This window comes from Xenopus tropicalis, chromosome 2, assembly GCF_000004195.4.
Source record: "Xenopus tropicalis strain Nigerian chromosome 2, UCB_Xtro_10.0, whole genome shotgun sequence".
Lineage (NCBI taxonomy): Eukaryota > Metazoa > Chordata > Amphibia > Anura > Pipidae > Xenopus > Xenopus tropicalis.
This window is the reverse complement of record NC_030678.2, coordinates 175354477-175373317: the sequence shown is the minus strand read 5'-3', so window position 1 is coordinate 175373317 and position 18841 is coordinate 175354477. Positions and strand designations below refer to the sequence as shown.

At 45.3% G+C, this 18841-nt stretch overlaps 1 protein-coding gene and 1 pseudogene across 2 annotated transcripts in view; one reads left to right on the top strand and one right to left on the bottom strand.

Moving 5' to 3' along the window:
* Positions 1-16704, bottom strand: part of LOC116408634 (proteasomal ATPase-associated factor 1-like) — a 73787-nt gene extending 57083 nt beyond the window's left edge. For both annotated transcript variants that reach the window (XM_031896332.1, XM_031896333.1), the window contains exons 1-4: positions 16559-16704; positions 13857-13897; positions 13580-13683; positions 5970-6059 (exon numbers count right to left, since the gene is read on the bottom strand). In XM_031896332.1, the coding sequence (XP_031752192.1) occupies positions 5970-6059; positions 13580-13683; positions 13857-13897; positions 16559-16614 (291 nt within the window). In that variant the 5' untranslated portion in view covers positions 16615-16704. The remainder of the gene's footprint in view (positions 1-5969; positions 6060-13579; positions 13684-13856; positions 13898-16558) is intronic.
* The window catches only part of LOC116406442, a 954163-nt pseudogene that overhangs the window by 50243 nt on the left and 885079 nt on the right, over positions 1-18841 (top strand).

Genomic DNA, 18841 nt, shown 5'->3' with positions numbered 1-18841 from the left:
ACTGACCCCGGCAGCCAAAACCCTATTGCTCTGTGAGGCTCCAGTTTTATTGTTATTGTTACATTTTATAGCCTATTTTTCTATTCAAAAAAGTATACCAGATTCTCATTTCAATGACTTCCTGGTTGCTAAGGTAGCTTGGATCCTAGCAACCAGACAGCTGCTGACATTCCCAAACTGCGGAGCTGCAAAACAAAAATAGAAATAATGAAATGCTTCTGTGCAGTTGGTCAGTTTTCAGAGTAAACCCCAGGGATTGTCCCTGTGCATGATGGGTAGTGGACAAGGGTACAAAAGGCAGGGATACCAGGTCACTTGAGAATTGAGGGAAACTTCTAGAAAGTTCAATGTGAATACAATCAGCGCAGCCCTGCAGCATGCATTTATCAGAAGGGCTAATAACCCCAACAGTGGGTCTGTGGGTGCTGTAGCCTCACGTTCTTCCCTGGTTGCCCAAAAGCAGTGTTTCCTGGAGAGCAATGGCCTCTGGGTCAGTAAGTGGGCGGGGAGAGGTTACAGCCGCCTTACACCCCTCAGGTCCGTTGGTAGGTTCCACTGCTGGACATGGCCATCACTTCCTCCCCTGCGAATGTTGGTCAGTCGGCCGCCCAAGGTTTCTTGTTCACTTGTCTCTGGGTCATGTGAGTAGCCAATCTTCCATTTGATTGGTCAGCCTCCTTCCTTATTAATCATGCAGGATAGGGAGTGTAGCTGCCCCATTAGTGCATCAGGCTTTGGCCTTTAGGCCTCAGTAGCCGCAAGTTCTAATTCTGCACTCAGACAGGTAGGGGGTAGGGGGTAGGGATAGGGATAGGGGTTGGGATAGGGGTAGGGGTTGGGATAGGGGTAGGGGTGGGTATTGGCATTAAAAATCCCAAGTGCAATCAAACCCATGAGCAGACAGAATATAATCAAACCAGTTATGATGCAGGTAAGTGCACTCAAGCCCAGTGGCGTAAACTACTCTGTCCTGGGCCCCCCTGCAAAAATAATCTTCAGTGGGGCTCAGTGTGGAGTAGCAAACTGACCAGGCTCCCTGCCCTTACGCATCTTCCCTCCACCCCTCCATGCCCCCCAATTTGTGTATAAATTCCGCTCCCCTACCTCAGAGCCAGCACGGAGTGGGGATGCAAAATGGAGGAAGCAGATTCTGTGGTCTGGGCCCCCCCGTCCCCTGTATTGTTAGGCCTGACTCAAGAAAAGCCTCCGTGTAAGAACCCTAACGGGAAGTTACTAATTACTGAGAATGCACGGCTAATTGCCCATATGTAAGGGCCCTTAGGGCAAACTCCACTGCCCCCCAATGAACTGACTGCTCATTAGCACATTCATTAATGGAACTATTTATATCAACTACATCAGCTGTTTCTATTGGGAACACTGAGCTTCACCATGTGAACAGCAGTAGAATGACTGGTTATTGGCCCCCCAGCAGTTACAGAGTGGGGGTCCTGTATAGTTACACCCCCGGCTATTCAGTAATATATAGGGATGCACTGAATTCAGTATTCTCAGATTGGCCGAACCCCAAATTCTTTGATAAAAATTCCATTTTATATGATAAAAAGTCATACGATTTTAGGGTTCGGTTCGGCCAGGAGAGTGGCCGACTGCCCAACCAAATCCAGAACCAGTGCCTCCCTCGTAATATAATTTCTGAGTTTGTATCATGGCAACTGTGGTTGAATTAAAAGTTTAACTTTTTGCCCCAGCTGGGGTTGCCACCCGTCCAGCATCGGACCGCCCCTTTACATCACAACTCCGCCCACCTACATCATTGACCCTGCCCCTTCTACATCTCTGGCCTGCCCTCTTCATTGCTGGCCGGTATTGTTACACACAAATGTTGGCGGCCCTAATCCTTGCAACCCCGCCTTCCTGTGTTGGGGGGGGGGTATTTATATGCAACGAAATTCCTACAATTAATGAGAGTAGATTTCAAGTGAAAGTACAGAGCACAATAATGGAAAGTGGAAGCAAAAGTCACAGCAAAACATGAATTTATTTTCTCAATTTTTAGCGCTAAAAATCACAGGAACAAAAAATTGTTTTTTTTTAAGATTTAATCTGCGTCCAAATGGCTAAATATCCGTATATATCGGAACAGAGCGAGTAAGCTTGGGGAGATGGAGTCATGCTGGGCAGATGTCACGGCATTTAGGGCATAGAGGCACCAGGAATCCGTGGGGCAACGTGAAGTCAATTCATCTTATCAGGGCCGCTGCTGGCCAAATGGGTGCCCTAAGCAGAAATTTACTTTGGTGCCCCCTCCCCCAAATATTACGGAAGTAAAAATAAAATAATAAAAAAACACCTACTATAGGGGCCCCACACACAGTGCCCCCAAAGACAATGTCCCCATAGTAAGTGCCCCCATAGATTGATTGAACTATCCGGGACAGCGGGATGCGCTATAAAAACCGGCGGGACAGTGTTGGGGGGTATGTTATAATATATAAAAATGGTTTTTTTTTGGAGCAGCTGGGATGGTGCCCCCCGGGGAGTTGGTGCCCTATGCAGACTGAGTACTCTGCTTATAGGGAGCGGCGGCCCTGCATCTTATGTCTTTCTTCAACGTTTGGAAGAAAATTTTTAATTTTAAGATCACTAGTGATGAGCGAATCTGTCCCGTTTCTCTCAAAAGATTCATGAAACGGCGAAAATATTGCGCGTCTAAAAAAATTGTCACCTGCGACTTTTCTTTTGTCGCCCACGACTATCCTTTTTTTTGTCACCCGCGACTATCCTTTTTTGTCGCCCGCGACTGTCCTTTTTTGACGCGCGACTATCCTTTTTTGTCGACCCCCGCGACTATCCTTTTTTGTCGCCTGCGGCTTTTCTTTTGTAGCCCGCGACTATCCTTTTTTGACGCGCGACTATCCTTTTTGTCACCCGCGACTATCCTTTTTTGTTGACCCCCGCGACTATCCTTTTTTGTTGACCCCCGCGACTATCCTTTTTTGACGCGCGACTATCCTTTTGACGCGGGGGAAACACGCCTGGTAAAACTTTTCGCCCATCACTAATTATCACCAATTTAAGACCTAAGTAGAAATCTTTATAGACTGTCACCTACAGGATATTATCACCTACATTCTATATAAACCCCAATACAAACACATACAAGAGGCATATAAAGGAGATCGTAGCGAGGGACTTTTTTTTCTTACATTATAAAAGCTCTAAGATTATAGACGTTAATACCTTGGGGATGAAGAGATTTCAATGTATCCACCAACTCTCCCGTTTTATGGTGTCACCCCCCTCTCCAATGTGGCTTCACTAATTCAATACAAACCATCTCAGCTCCTCTGGAGATTTATGATGCTTTTTGTTTAGACACTAAGGGGCTGATTTACTAATCCACGAATCCGAATGGGAAAAATTCGGATTGGAAAACGAACATTTTGCGACTTTTTCGTATTTTTTGCGACTTTTTCATAGCCATTACGACTTTCGCGAATTGTCGCGACTTTTTCGTATTGAGCGCTAGAAAAAGTCGCAAAATACCGATCATTGCGAAAAAAAACGCATTCGGATGCTTTTCGGACGTACGTGGATTAGTAAATGTGCCCCTAAATGTTTCTTATACCCTTTATATTAGGGATGCACCCAACCCACTCTTATGGGTTCGGCCGAACCCCCAAACCCACCCTGACGGATTCTGCCGAATCCCGAACCAATTCCTGACTAGCAAGTGCTAATTAGGACCAGAACGGGTTAAAAATTGCCGCGCGCGTAGTGAAAATTTCCCCCCCTGACCATTTAACCCTTTCCGGATGCTAATTAGGATTTGGTTCGGTCAGGACTGTGGATTCAGCCGAAACTGAATCCGTTAAAAAAAGCCTGGAATCACCCGAATCCCAAACTGAATCCCAAACTGAATCCGGGATTCCCTACTTTATATATATTATTAATATGTTCTCCTATTATTTCAGACTCCTATTAGATTTCCCTACGTAGTAAAGGCCACAATGGCACTCCAGTACCTACATTACAGTAACCGAGTCGTATTTCCTGAATTGTAAAATGATCTCCAGTAGTAGAAGTTTTATGGTTGTACTGAAAGACTTTACAAAGACTACATGGAAAATAAACCCTGATAGGGGTTTTCCTTTTCTTTTTTACACGGTCACAGGCATATACCAACTGTGGCACCCTGGGAAATATGGCTGCCCCATGGAATAAACACATTATTATGCTTATTGTATTTAGCTGTATCTGTTACTACCATTCCTCCTCCCTTGTCTGACGGTTTTATGACAACATCAATACTTTCCATTAGTTCCACAACTGCCTGCCCAATACATATCCTGCAATAGCCGATAGGTTAGGCAATGGGCCGCAGTGGTTCCCGCGTTGCACACAGAAAGGCACACAAGAAGGCGTGACAAAATGCATGCATAAGGCGCGGAGAACGTGACGCATGCCCAAAGGTGCAAATAAAGTGCACGCCCACGCCTGAAATTCGTGCGCAGACCCCCCATCCCCCGGTCCGTGGAAAACATTTTTGGCTCGGTACCGGTCCCTGGCGCTAAAAAGGTTGGGGACCCCTGGGTTAAATGACCTGTAGTCTGGAATTCCTAAACCGCCGTGTATTTTTTGACTTTGTGTTTTTGAAGAGCTATTTTTGCAGTTGACCCTTTCCAAAGGAATCGCAGGAGTGATGAATATTAATATCTTTATGTCTGTTATGATTGGATAGATGCATTTGGGGAATGTTTTCGTCTTATAACAGGCAATTCTTCCTTTTAAAGGCACTAAACACTAAATGATTCCAAATTGTCAGTCTGGAACCCGGAGCGCCGTTCCCTCACACATAGTTACATAGTTACATAGTTACATAGGGTTGAAAAAAGACCATTGTCCATCAAGTTCAACCCATCCGAGTAAACCCAGCACACAACCTATACTAACCAATCTATACACTCACATACATAAACTATATATATACAACCAGTAATACTAACTGTAGATATTAGTATCACAATATCACACAGATGCTCTTCCCTCGGTGAATCCTCCGATGGCTCGTGAGGGACGCTCTGTACTTAAAGCACTTGCCGCACTCGGGGCACACGTAGGGTCTATCCCCCGCGTGCAGACTGAGATGCTCCAGCAGGCCGGCTCTGTGGGAGAAGCATTTCTCACAGTAGCTACAGGTGAATGGTCTCTGCCCCGTGTGGCTCTTGTGATGCCGGATCAGGACGGATTTATTCGAGAAGCATTTGCTGCATACGGGGCACTGATGTAGCAGTAGCTTCTGAAGCATTTCCCGCAGAAGGAGCACACAAACTGCCTCTCGTTGTCGTACAGACAGAGATACAGAGAGATACCATAAAACTATGGCACATAGGTATTCCCCTGTACTAAGCACAATTCAGCAGGAGCAGCCCCCTAAGTTTGCTCATAGCCTGTACAGAGAGATACCATAAAACTATGGCACATAGGGATTCCCCTGTACTAAGCACAATTCAGCAGGAACAGCCCCCTAAGTTTGCTCATAGCCTGTACAGAGAGATACCATAAAACTATGGTACATAGGGATTCCCCTGTACTAAGCACAATTCAGCAGGGACAGCCCCCTAAGTTTGCTCATAGCCTGTACAGAGAGATACCATAAAACTATGGCACATAGGGATTCCCCTGTACTAAGCACAATTCAGCAGGGACAGCCCCCTAAGTTTGCTCATAGCCTGTACAGAGAGATACCATAAAACTATGGCACATAGGGATTCCCCTGTACTAAGCACAATTCAGCAGGAACAGCCCCCTAAGTTTGCTCATAGCCTGTACAGAGAGATACCATAAAACTATGGCACATAGGGATTCCCCTGTACTAAGCACAATTCAGCAGGAACAGCCCCCTAAGTTTGCTCATAGCCTGTACAGAAAGATATAATTCATCTAATTATTAAAAAGGCATCTAAACATATAAAAAGGTAAAACAAAATGAAAGTAAAACTTACGTTTTTTTCATGGATGTGGGAGAAACTTGCATAAGGAGACAGAAATGTGCTGGAAATATTCTCCCCGGGGCAGGAAACAGGGATTCTATTCTGTAAGACACACAGGGGAGACAGTGATTCAGTCTCTCATGATACAATCACACCAATACCTGCGCATGGAGACATTTATTTTTAACCCTTTCACTGCCAGCCAATTTGTCCGAAAAGCGAACATCTACTGCCAAGCAATTTTGAGACATTTTGCACTCATTACATTTGCTTAGGTTTTTTGACAAGAAAGTCTACATGAAATAAGGCAAATTATATATCGTTTTTTTCGGAGCGAATTGGGCTTGAACACTGTAAAAAAAAAATGTACTTTTTCAGGAGATGTAACAAAAATTTTGAGTGAAATATGTAAAAAAAAAATAAAAAAAATAAAAATATGTTTTTATTTTGTGTTTTTTTTTCAAGAAAAATTACATTTACTGACAAAAATTTTATTATTTATAAAAGCCCCGACTCTGCTGAATCCACCAATACCAAATATGTATTGGTATCCCACTTTTCTTGCCCAGAAGACACCCCAATAATAAAACAACATTTTCTATAATTTTACATTTTAACAAAACCGATAAGCGCATCTCTTTGTTAACATGGTATATCTAATGATAGAAGTGAAAAACCTCCATATGTTAGGTATTTTTAGAAACTACACACCGCTAGGTTTTTGGGTCTGGGGTAGTTTTTTGCTCTAAATGCAGTTGGCGTATACAGATCACTAAGAAATTCAACAATACTTTTTGGGATTTTTTTTTTTTTATTAAATGTCATCAAAGTCACAGAGACAAAAGTGAATTTGAGAAAAAATATCCAATAAAAATTTTCAAATGAAGTAAAATATGAAAGAACAAGTTCTCACAAGTAAAACGATACCCCACATGCAAGTGTGCACCTAAAGACGGGGCCACCAAACACCCCAAAACAGGGGCAATACATTTGAGCAATTTCAGCTGAAAAGTTTGGGGCTACTCTCTAAGTGCACTCCTTGCAGTTTTTTAGTCAAAACACCCCCTACCTGTAAAATAACCCCCACAAACCATATATTTCTTGAAAGTGCACACCCTGCAGCTATTCAGCGGTGCCATCCTTGTTCCCCTACATGGAAAACTGTGGACGCAGCTCTTCATAGAAGTTTGCAGTTTGGCCTGAAATGAAGAAAAAAAAAGATCCAAAGTTAAATTTCTCCCCAAAATTGCCATGACAACTACAAAAAACCTGCTCACTATCAATCTGCAACTTCTCCCGAACAAAACGATACCCCACATGCAAGTGTGCACCTAAAGACGGGGCCACCAAACACCCTAAAACAGGGGCAATACATTTGAGCAATTTCAGCTGGAAAGTTTGGGGCTACTCTCTAAGTGCACTCCTTGCAGTTTTTTAGTCAAAACACCCCCTACCTGTAAAATAACCCCCACAAACCATACATTTCTTGAAAGTGCACACCTACAGCTATTCAGCGGTGCCATCCTTGTTCCCCTACATGGAAAACTGTGGACGCAGCTCTTCGTAGAAGTTTGCAGTTTGGCCTGAAATGAAGAAAAAAAAGATCCAAAGTTAAATTTCTCCCCAAAATTGCCATGACAACTACAAAAAACCTGCTCACTATCAATCTGCAGCTTCTCCTGAATCAAACGATACCCCACATATATGGGAGTATCAAAAGGCACACCCACCAAACACCCTAAAACTGGGGCAATAGCTAAATTTGGTAGCTATGCTATAAGTGCACATCTGTTAGATTTTGAGTCTTAGCAACCCCCTTACCTGGAAAATACCCCCAGAAACTATATGTTCCTTGATAGTGCTCACCTGCAGCTGTTCAGGAAAACCATCCTTGCTTTCCTACATAAAGAATTGTGGACACAGTTCTCCGAAAAACTTTGCAGTTTGGCCTAAAATAAAGGATAAAAAAAGATCCAAAGTTACATTTCTCCCTGAAACTGCAATAATGACTAAAACACCCTGCCCAGTTTAGCCCCAAATATATTCTACTTACGTTTATCTATTTAGTTGAGCATCTTTCGGCCCTTTTGTTTCATCTGTACTTCACTGAATTGTGAGCATTTGAGATGCTAACAATAAAGCTCATATTAGCAACGTCAAGTCTGATCACGCTTGCTGTTCATATAAGCCAGGCATCCTCAAACTACAGCCCTTGGGCTTGATGCGGCCCCCCAAGATAATTTACCCGTTCCCCACTATGATCTGATGCGAGGACGCAGCGGAGAGCGGAAGGACGCAACGGAGAGCGGAAGGACGCAGCGGAGAGCGGAAGGACGCAGCGGAGAGCGGAAGGACGCAGCGGAGAGCGGAAGGACGCAGCGGAGAGCGGAAGGACGCAGCGGAGAGCTGAAGGACGCAGCGGAGAGCTGAAGGACGCAGCGGAGAGCAGAAGGACGCAGCAGAGAGCAGAAGGACGCAGCGGAGAGGGCCATAGTATGAGGACAGGGGGGGGACTTTAGTCTGGCCCCCCAACAGTCTGAGGAACCATGAACTGGCCCCCTGCTTAAAAAGTTTGAGGACCCCTGATGTAAGCATTCAAAATTGTGGTGCTAGGTCAGGGGTCCCCAACCTTTTTAGCCCCGCGGCCCGGTAGGAGGCACAAAATTTTTTACACGGCGCATAATACATGCAACGCGCTGGGGGGAGGGGGCGCTGCGGCCCACTGCCATGCCGTCCGCGGCCTGGTGGTTGGGGACCCCTGCTAGGTGACTAAGAACAAAATATATACTTCCCAAAATTAAAGATAGCCTCAGTAAGTTGTCAATCAAGTTCCCTGTTCCTTTCACTGTTATGCCTTGAGCTCAGTACTAATATACATAATAAAGAGAAAGACTACAATTAGCATTGAATTAGTTGATTAGTAGATAATAGTTGATTAGTATTGAAATGCAAACTGTCCCCATCTATCAGCAAACCATCAGCAAAACTACTTTCACAACTGCAAACAAAAACCCTAAACATGCAAAAATCACTTTACAAAAAGCTGGAGCCCATAACAAAAAACAAGATTTCAGGGAGACCCAATAAACTAGTAAAATATGAAATATTGTCCAAAAAAACAGATAGCAAGGGCAGCTTATGAGGTGTCAGTAGAAAAAAAACTTTGTGGCATCAGCAGGGGAGATGAAAACATCAGCAGGCAAGATGAATCATCATAATCATCACACACCACAAATGTGTAGGCGCCCTGTGCGTTACCTTACACCTCAATTGGCTATACCCCCAGTGCCATCCATAATAAGCAATATATTAGGGTACTGAAAATTCCAAAATAACCACAACTGCCCTGAATACATAAATCAAAGTATACTATATAAATTTTGCACAAAGTGGGATACCAATGCTTACTATAAATCCAATCCAAATCAATACACAATTTATAAACCTTTCAGTAGTGCAGCTGCGTATGGTATATTTCAAAACATGGTTTGAAACATAACCCAGGGTTGCGAGGGCACTTTGGGCAATAGTACCTTGTATCTCGTCTTATACCCCTTTTGCGGCACACTTTGCAGCCTTTCTGGGGTCTCTGTTTGCCAGGTGTGGGTGGAAGCGTATCTATAAAATGCTTCCCAATCAATCGGGCCACATTATCACTAGGGGGCATCTCAGGCACTGTCTGTTCCTCTACACCACCAAACAACAGGGCAGGGAGTATCTGCAGCTGGTATTTATAATAGGACAATTTGGGACCTGGTACTGCTGCCTTATACACAATATATGAATTTCGGAGGGCCATTTGTATCAAATATATACCAACTTTCTTGTACCAGGCCCTTGTTTTCCGGGTGGCATTGTAATAATGTTGGAGTTGGTCAGTTCTATCAACACCACCCATGTACTTACTGTACTCCTTGCTACAGAGAGGCTTATTTTTGGGGGGCCTACCAACTCTCTGTTCTCTAATTACTGACTCATCGTGGATTGATGTCAGCATGAAAACATTTTTTTTTGTCAAAAAATTTGATGGCAAGGAGCTCATTTTTTCTAAGGGCATAAGTCTCTCCACGATTCAATTTTTTATCAAGCAGAGCCCTGGGCAATCCTTTTCGGTTACGATTTATGGTGCCACAGGCTGGGGTATCTAAACAATATAGGGCAGTGAACAAGGGGATACTAGAATAAAAGTTATCCACATATAAGTGGAAACCTTGGCCCAGAAGTGGAGAAATGAGCTCCCATACAATCTTTCCACTGACAGTTAAGTCAGGGGGACAACCAGGGGGATCTAATTTGGAGTCCTTGCCTTCATAAATCAGGAAATAGCTAGTGTACCCCGAGCTGCTTTCGCAAAGTTTATAAAATTTAATCCCATAGCGGGCACGCTTGCTTGGGATGTATTGACGGAATTGTAGGCGCCCTTTGAAGAGGAGAAGGGACTCATCAATACAAATATTTTGGCAGGGAGTGTATACTGCTGCGAAGCGCTCAGACAGGCTGTCTATTAGGGGCCTCAATTTATGCAGCCTGTCATGGCCGGGCTGATCAGGGGGTACAGCTGTAGCATTATTATTGAAATGCAGAAACCGGAGCAGTAGCTGATACCGGTTTCTAGACATAGTGGCAGAAAAGACAGGGATAGACAACACAGTAGTGGTATCCCAGTAGGACTCCAAAGAATTGGCTTTTATGAGACCCATAGCTAAAGTAAGTCCCACAAACCTCTTCATTTCGGCAATATCTGTGGGATGCCATGCATGAGCTCGAGCATACCTAGGTAGGGGATTTTGTGTAAGATACTGCTCGGCGTATACATTGGTATAGAGGACCATATCCTGTAGGATGGCCTCAGTCATAAATAATTGGAAAAAATTTATGGGCTCAAAATTACTGGTGTCCACCTTGACGCCAGGGACTGTAGTAAATGGGGGGATCTCAGGGGGAAAATTACAAGGAGGCCCCCACGCAGGCTCTCCACCAGCTGCAGCATCAGCCCTATCGCCCGCTTCCTGATCTTCCAAATCATCCACATCCTCATCTACCTCCATAGGCTCCTCTAGAGCACTAACAGTGCTGCTGCTACACCATGACTCCTCAGTAGAAGAGTCACTCTCTGATGCAGGGGGCACATACTCCGAATCGGAGCCACTAAACTCCTCTGAGCTAGAGGCCATGCAATGTGCAGCAGCTTCTTCAGCAGAATAAAACCTTTTTGCCATGTTGCAAACAAAATATGTACAGGCTAATCTAAAACTAAAGACAATCAAGCCAGAAAAAAAGATTGCTTGTAAAACTACTGCAACAGGCAAGGCAGAGACTGGAGAAAAAAAACCCAACTGATAATATAAACAAATCAGACCAAGAAAAAAAAAACTGCTATAAGCTCAACCCCCTTGAACTCCCTCTCAACTCCCTGGAACTTTCTGGAGCAAAAAACCAGATCAGACTAGCCAAAGAACTAGTAACTAGTGGCAAAAACTAATCAGAAGTAATCAGAGCAAAGCAAAACTCAAACAACAATAAAATCACTAGTAATCAGAAAAGAATCAGTGATAAACAGCAATACAAAACTGAAAATGAACAATATAATTCACAGAAATACAATAAATCCAATAAAATAGGCAGAACCCCCCCCCTCCCAAAAAAAAAAACCCAACTGATCAGACCTAGAAGCTCAACCCCTTGAACTCTCTGGAACTTTCTGGAACAAAAACCCTATGAGACTAGCCAAAGAACTTACAATATCAAATAAAATGCAATTAGTAGTAACTAGTGGTCAAAATGCAATAAAATTACTAAACAATCAAGAGAACCAGTAATGAATAGGAATATAAAACTAAAAATTCAAAACACAAGCAAAAACAAGTTAGAACCAGTTATAACAATGCAAACCTCAAGATTCAATAAATTCACTGAAAATCAAAATAACCAGCAATGAATAGTAATATAAAACTGAAAATGCAAAGTAAAGCCAAAAACAAGTTACAACAGTAATTAGAGCAAAGCAATACTCAATCAACAATAAAATCACTAATAATCAGAAAAGATTCACACTGCGAAATGATGGTAACAAGCAAAAGTATATAACAAAAGGGCAACGCAGAAAAGAATAATCAATAAAATCACAATATGATGCAGAAAATACAGAAAATAACAGTGAGAGGGCACAACACCAAATAAACAGTTTTTTTTTTGTTTTTTTTGTTTTTTTTAGACAAAAACAATGACAATGACACAAAAACAAACGTAAAGCAAAATAATATTTTATGTTAGATAGATGTATGTGTGTAAGTGTATGTGTAGTTAGTGTAGATCTGCAAATGTAATGTAAAGTACAAACTGTAAATGTAAAGTAAAGTATGTGTAATAAGTGTGTAGTGAGTGTGTAATGTAAAATCAAATGGATTATCTGAGGGCAGCACAGTATATCTCACAGCCAAGGATGAAAGGAGGACCGCAGCACACAGCAGGAGGGCACCAGCGACATCCAGGACCAGCAGAGAAGGAGGGGGCGGCGCTGGGGGCTGAGTTTAAATACCCCAGCATCAGGCACATGTTGATGACGTTTATGGGGTCGCCGGGGTCATCCTATCGATCGGCGCATGTTCCTGCTTCCCTCTGCTCGTTGCCTAGGGGGTTCTGCGGCGCTCAGTCGGCTTTTGGCTGCGGAGAAAGCCGCAGCTGAAGAGGGATCCGCAGTGAGTAAAAAAACGTACGGCGTACGTGATTGGCACTCAGCGCCTTTGCTTGCCATCACGTACGCCGTACGTGATTGGCAGGCAAAGGGTTAAAAGCAAATTGACCTGTAAACAAAACCTGTATGTAGTGGGTCTCCCCGAGCGAAGGCTCAGTCTTTCACGCTGTCCCCCCACATTCACTAATCACTGATCAGAGACCTCTTTGCACCTCCCAGAATTCCAAGCACAACGACACTGTGGCCAAACCAAGGGGAAGTTTCTGCTACTGGCAGAATAGGGGGACCCACAGGGAAGGCCCTGATTGGCATAGTGATACACACGGAGTGGTCCTTGTAATAAACTGCTGGCTAGCAGTGAGTTAATGCTTCTGCTGTGTTAGTTCAGGTGAAGTAGCATGATACACACTGGAACTGTTGGTATATTTACTAGAACATGGCAGGTAGATCTGGCCTGCTCCATGCTTGCTTTCAGCTTAACAGGAAGCACAAACAGGAACAGGAATATCATCATCAAGCAATGGCAAAAAAGCAGGAATGCCATTAACCAAAATGTCTACACTAGCAGGTTACTACAGTCCTGATGCAGAATAGGTCAAGAAGTAAGGACAATACTTAGATTGTAAGCTCTGCGGGTCAGGGACCTCCTTCCTACTGTGTCTAATACTACATGGCACTTATATATATATATATATTTATTGTATTTATGTATTATAGCACTTGTCCTCCCTGTGTGTAATTTTGTATTTGGTAAGATTGTACAGCGCTGCGTACCCTTGTGGCACTTGAAACTCACTGGGGGTTATTTATAAACACTGGGCCAGGAAATTCACCTGCAGTGTTTTTGTTTTATGCTGAACTTGCCCTTTAATCTGGGTGAAACCACCTTGTGCCACACTGAGCCCTGTGACATAGACATGGGCCGCACCTTGGTGACTTCCTGCACAACAAACTCCTCGGAGGCGGTCACTTCCGGAACCTCATCAGAACTTATTCCCTTTGACGTCAGGCTGCCGCGTATCGTGGGCTTTCCTGAAGGGCAGAAAAACAGGGAGAAATGGGGAAAATGAAAACTAAAACCCCCGGCCACTTCCCCCCAAACCACCCTGGCCCCGACCTCCCCCCAAAACCATCAACAGACAAGGGGTTGGCCCTTCAGGCCCATTGTACCGGGCACAATGAGCGGCTAAAAGAACCAAACCTACCAGGAATCTTGCACGATACCCAGACTTCCCCCTCAGCCTCCCTGAAAAGTAAAAAAAGAGTGTAAGCGACGGGCCACAAGGCTACACACACACAACTGATAAACGACTGAACATATTCTAAGCCCATTTGGTGTCATTTCCGGCGCCACCGTGCAGCTGATGTGTGTGCCCTATGCTTTTAGTGCAACTGTGCTGCAGTGACCCCTGGGGCTACTGACTGGTTTGGGGGTGGCAGCAACTTTGGGTTCCCCTGTGTCAATAGGTGGGACGGGGCTGGCGGGGGACCGGGAAAAAACTCAGTGGGCCCTTGGACTGGGAGTGTGTGGGCCCCCAAGGGCCCCTGTACATGCCCCGCCAGGTCCCCGTCCCTCCCTCCGAGGGTGCATAAGTAGAGGCGATTGGGGGATGGAGGCCAGCTGTGATTGGGTCTTGCCCGGCGGGGCCCACCATGGCCGGGGGCCCATTGGGTTTTTTCCTGGTGTCCCACTGACCCAGTCCGATCCTGCCCTGCAGCCCCCACCAGCCCAGCCTGCTCCCCACCTGCAGCCCCCACCGGCCCAGCCTGCTCCCAACCTGCAGCCCCCACCGGCCCAGCCTGCTCCCCACCTGCAGCCCCGACAGCTCACTCCTCGCCACCCATACGCCTGTGCTCCCCCCATCTGGTAGTCTGGAACTGTGTGTGGGGGGGGGGGAGAGCAGTATGTGGAGCACTTGGGGCCCAGCACCCCAGTACAACTCTGGGCACAGCCGGACTCTATTCTGAGCACGAGGCAGAATGGACGGAGCAGCACTGAGTGCAACTATGTGGGGCGCAACTGCAGAGCAGTAAGTGAAGGCCCCCTGAGGTGTTGCACTACTGGTACTTACATTGCATGCTCTGACTCTTGAAACAATGTGTAAGAAGTCAGTTAAAAAGCTGCATTTGTTCTGTTTCAGGAGTCACAACCAGCAGTGCAGGGAATATGAAAGCTGAGAATATAAACACTTACGTGCTGTTGTAAATATCCTTGGTGCTACAGCTGATAACTAAATAATTTGGTATATGTGTAACCTTGTTATCAGCAACGGGGGCTCTGAACTCAAAGGGGCTCTTGCACCCAAAAAGTCTATGAAAATGTGAGTTTGGAGCTTAAAACATAAAAACTCACCCACATTCTATTCATTCCTGTTGAATTTTTAAAGGCGTATTTATCAATGGGTGAAAGATAGAACTCACCATTTCATTAATACGCTTCTAATAAAAATCCCATAGGGACGAATAGAACTTGGGTGAGTTTTTATGTATTAAGCTCCAAACTCACATTTTCATAAATCTGCCCCTAAACCCCAGAACATTGCTTTACTGCTCATATGCACAGTCCCAGGGGCAAGAAACAAGATGGCAGCGCAGCGCTCACTAGAATGGTACCCCTTTACAACTGGTCACATATTAAATCCACATTCTGCATGGCTAGTAGCAAGGAATTCAAAGGCATGCTGCAGACTAAAGAGATGTATGTGCAGCCATGCAGCCTGCTTCTAAATGAATTGCTAATTAGCCATGCCAGGATGGGGCCGGTATTAAAGGGGTGAGGAGGCAACCCTACTTTTGAAGGAAGACAGGTGTGCCAACCATTGCCCAGGGTCTGTGTTTGGCACACCCCGGTGATTTAGCCTTTTCTTACTACTTAAAGGGTTAATACTCTACCCTTTTTGGTCAGTTTAGTGATAGGCTCCAAGGGTTAAATACCTCTTACTTATAAAGGAAGATTACAGGGCCTGGATATAGAGGCTGTTGCCTCCCAGATATGGACTCCAGGAAAGGGTTCCAGCCTGTTAACCCTCACTCTACTGCAGATACAGAAATATAAGAAGTACAGGTATCGGTGCCCTTATCCGGAAACCCATTATCCAGAAAGTTCCAGATTATGGAAAAGCCATCTCCCATAGACTCCATTTTAATCAAATAATTCACATTTTTAAAAATGGTTCCATTTTTCTCTGTAATAATAAAACAGTACCTGTACTTGATCCCAACTAAGATATAATTACCCCTTATTGGGGCAGAACAGCCCTATTGGGTTTATTTAATGGTTAAATGATTCCCTTTTCTCTGTAATAATAAAACAGTACCTGTACTTGATCCCAACTAAGATATAATTACCCCTTATTGGGGCAGAACAGCCCTATTGGGTTTATTTCATGGTTAAATGATTCCCTTTTCTCTGTAATAATAAAACAGTACCTGTACTTGATCCCAACTAAGATATAATTACCCCTTATTGGAGCCAAAACAAACCTACTGGGTTTAATTACTGTTTAAATAATTTTATTAGCAGACTTAAGGTAGGAGATACGAATTACAGAAAGATCCCTTATCCGGAAAACCCCAGGTCCCGAGCATTCTGGATAACGGGTCCCATACCTGTATAATACAGAAGTAAGAAGCATTATACAGAAGCATTCTCTCCCTCACAGCATCCTTACTGATAGTTGTGCTTGGCCTTTATCCATAGTATCTGGCTGCCTTAGGGGGGTGCATCCTCATTCTGGGGAGCGCTGCACTAAGGGTTAATGCATTAATACCAATGGGTTAGACAGCTGCTTTACATGTTAGTGAATGTGCATTGCTGAAGCAAAGGGTTAATAGTACATTCAGACCTGTAGCTTAGCAACTCCCCACATGCAAGTGTCTGCAAAGCCCCCCAGACTCTGTGTCTCACCTCAGGACCTGGTCCCAGTCCCCCTGTATGGAGAGCATTGTGGCGGCAGCAGCCATTCTTACATTGTACCACAATAACTATCTCCCTATGAATCACTGACTGCTCTGACTCAAACGGAACTTGATACCTCAGTTGCCCTCTGTGTATTGAGTGGGAGCCAATCAGGGTGCAGCCTGAGCATCAGGCGGAAGGATCTGTCAGAGCGTGCAGCTGCACTAGCCTCAGCACACAGTAGCAAGAGTGTGTTGTGGGGCAGCCTGGGATTTATGTTTAGTCTTTCTGAGAGAATCTCACTGGCACCTAAGCAGGTCCTGACTGGCGATCTGTGGGTTCTGTCAAATGCCAGGGGGGCTGTAAGGTGCCACAGACAGTCACTATTTATTGGGCTGGGGGGGCTGTTTGTGCCTCTGGGTACTGGGAATGCCAGGGGGGCTGTAAGGTGCCACAGACAGTCACTATTTATTGGGCTGGGGGGGCTGTTTGTGCCTCTGGGTACTGGGAATGCCAGGGGGGCTGTAAGGTGCCACAGACAGTCACTATTTATTGGGCTGGGGGGGCTGTTTGTGCCTCTGGGTACTGGGAATGCCAGGGGGGCTGTAAGGTGCCACAGACAGTCACTATTTATTGGGCTGGGGGGACTATTTGTGCCTCTGGGTACTGGGAATGCCAGGGGGGCTGTAAGGTGCCACAGACAGTCACTATTTATTGGGCTGGGGGGGGGCTGTTTGTGCCTCTGGGTACTGGGAATGCCAGGGGGGCTGTAAGGTTTCACAGACAGTCACTATTTATTGGGCTGGGGGGGCTGTTTGTGCCTCTGGGTACTGGGAATGCCAGGGGGGCTGTAAGGTTTCACAGACAGTCACTATTTATTGGGCTGGGGGGGCTGTTTGTGCCTCTGGGTACTGGGAATGCCAGGGGGGCTGTAAGGTGCCACAGACAGTCACTATTTATTGGGCTGGGGGGGGGCTGTTTGTGCCTCTGGGTACTGGGAATGCCAGGGGGGCTGTAAGGTGCCACAGACAGTCACTATTTATTGGGCTGGGGGGGGGCTGTTTGTGCCTCTGGGTACTGGGAATGCCAGGGGGGCTGTAAGGTGCCACAGACAGTCACTATTTATTGGGCTGGGGGGGATATTTGGGCCAGTACAGGCCTGGGTGGGGCCAGTTTTCTAACCCTGAGTCAAAATCACCCAGGAAACAACTGTGAAAAGTTTGGGGGCCTTGGCGTAAATAGTATGAGAATGGCATCATTTTAAATTTAAACCAATGAAATTTAATGGGGTTTATATGATTGACTGTTGGTGGCTCCGCCCACTTTTTCAAACCTATAACTGCAGCCCCCCAATGACCAACCGTGAAGGGTTTGGGGGCCCCAGCGTTAATACTGTGAGAATGGCAGCAGGTGTAATGGGGTTCCATGGCGAGACAGTTACTGCCAGTAATAGCAGGGCCTGCTGGTATATACAGGGGGGACTTGGCCCATTGGTGTTTGTGACATTCCCAGATAAATTGCAGTTGGTCTTTGTTTTTTATATTCTGTGTTTTGTTTACTGATTTTGCCTTTTGTTTCGGAATTTCAGCAGCTCTCTGGGTTTTAGGGCCCAATTTACCCTAGCAACCAGGCAGCGGTGTGAATGTGAGACTGGAAGATAAAAAGAAAGTAATAAAAAGTAACAAGAAAGTTGGAGCCTCACGGAGCAATCGTTTTTGCTGTCAGGGTCAGTGACCCCCATTCGAAAGTTGGAAAGATGCAAAAGAGATGGGCAAATAATTAACTAATAAAATAGCAAATGGAAAGATGTGGCCCTGTACCCATGCGGGGGGGGGGGGGGGGGAATGTGTGGGGGGGTTGGGTCTCTTTTAAAGGGGAGCTAAAGCCAATTTCATTCCATTTGCATCAGCCTGGGGGCCAGTTAGGGTTAGCTTTGCAGGGAATGTCTATTTGTTCTCTTGGTACTCATGGAAACTAAAGGTCCCCATACACGGGCCGATTCTAGCTGCCAATATGGGTCCCTTAGATTCGCCAGCTAATCGGCCCGTGTATGGGCACTGCCGGCGGGCCTGCCCCACCCATATCTGGCCTGAAATCGGGCAGGTTTAAAAATCTAGACCGACTTTGCCTATACCCGTCGTTATAATTCAATCATTTGGCCCCAGGGCCCCCGTAGGTGGGGGATATTGGGAGAAGATTTAATTCGCTTGGTGACATCGCCAAGCGAGCGGATCTGAAGGTGTATGGGGACCTTAAGTCTGACGGTCATTTAAGGCGAGATTAGGGGGGAAA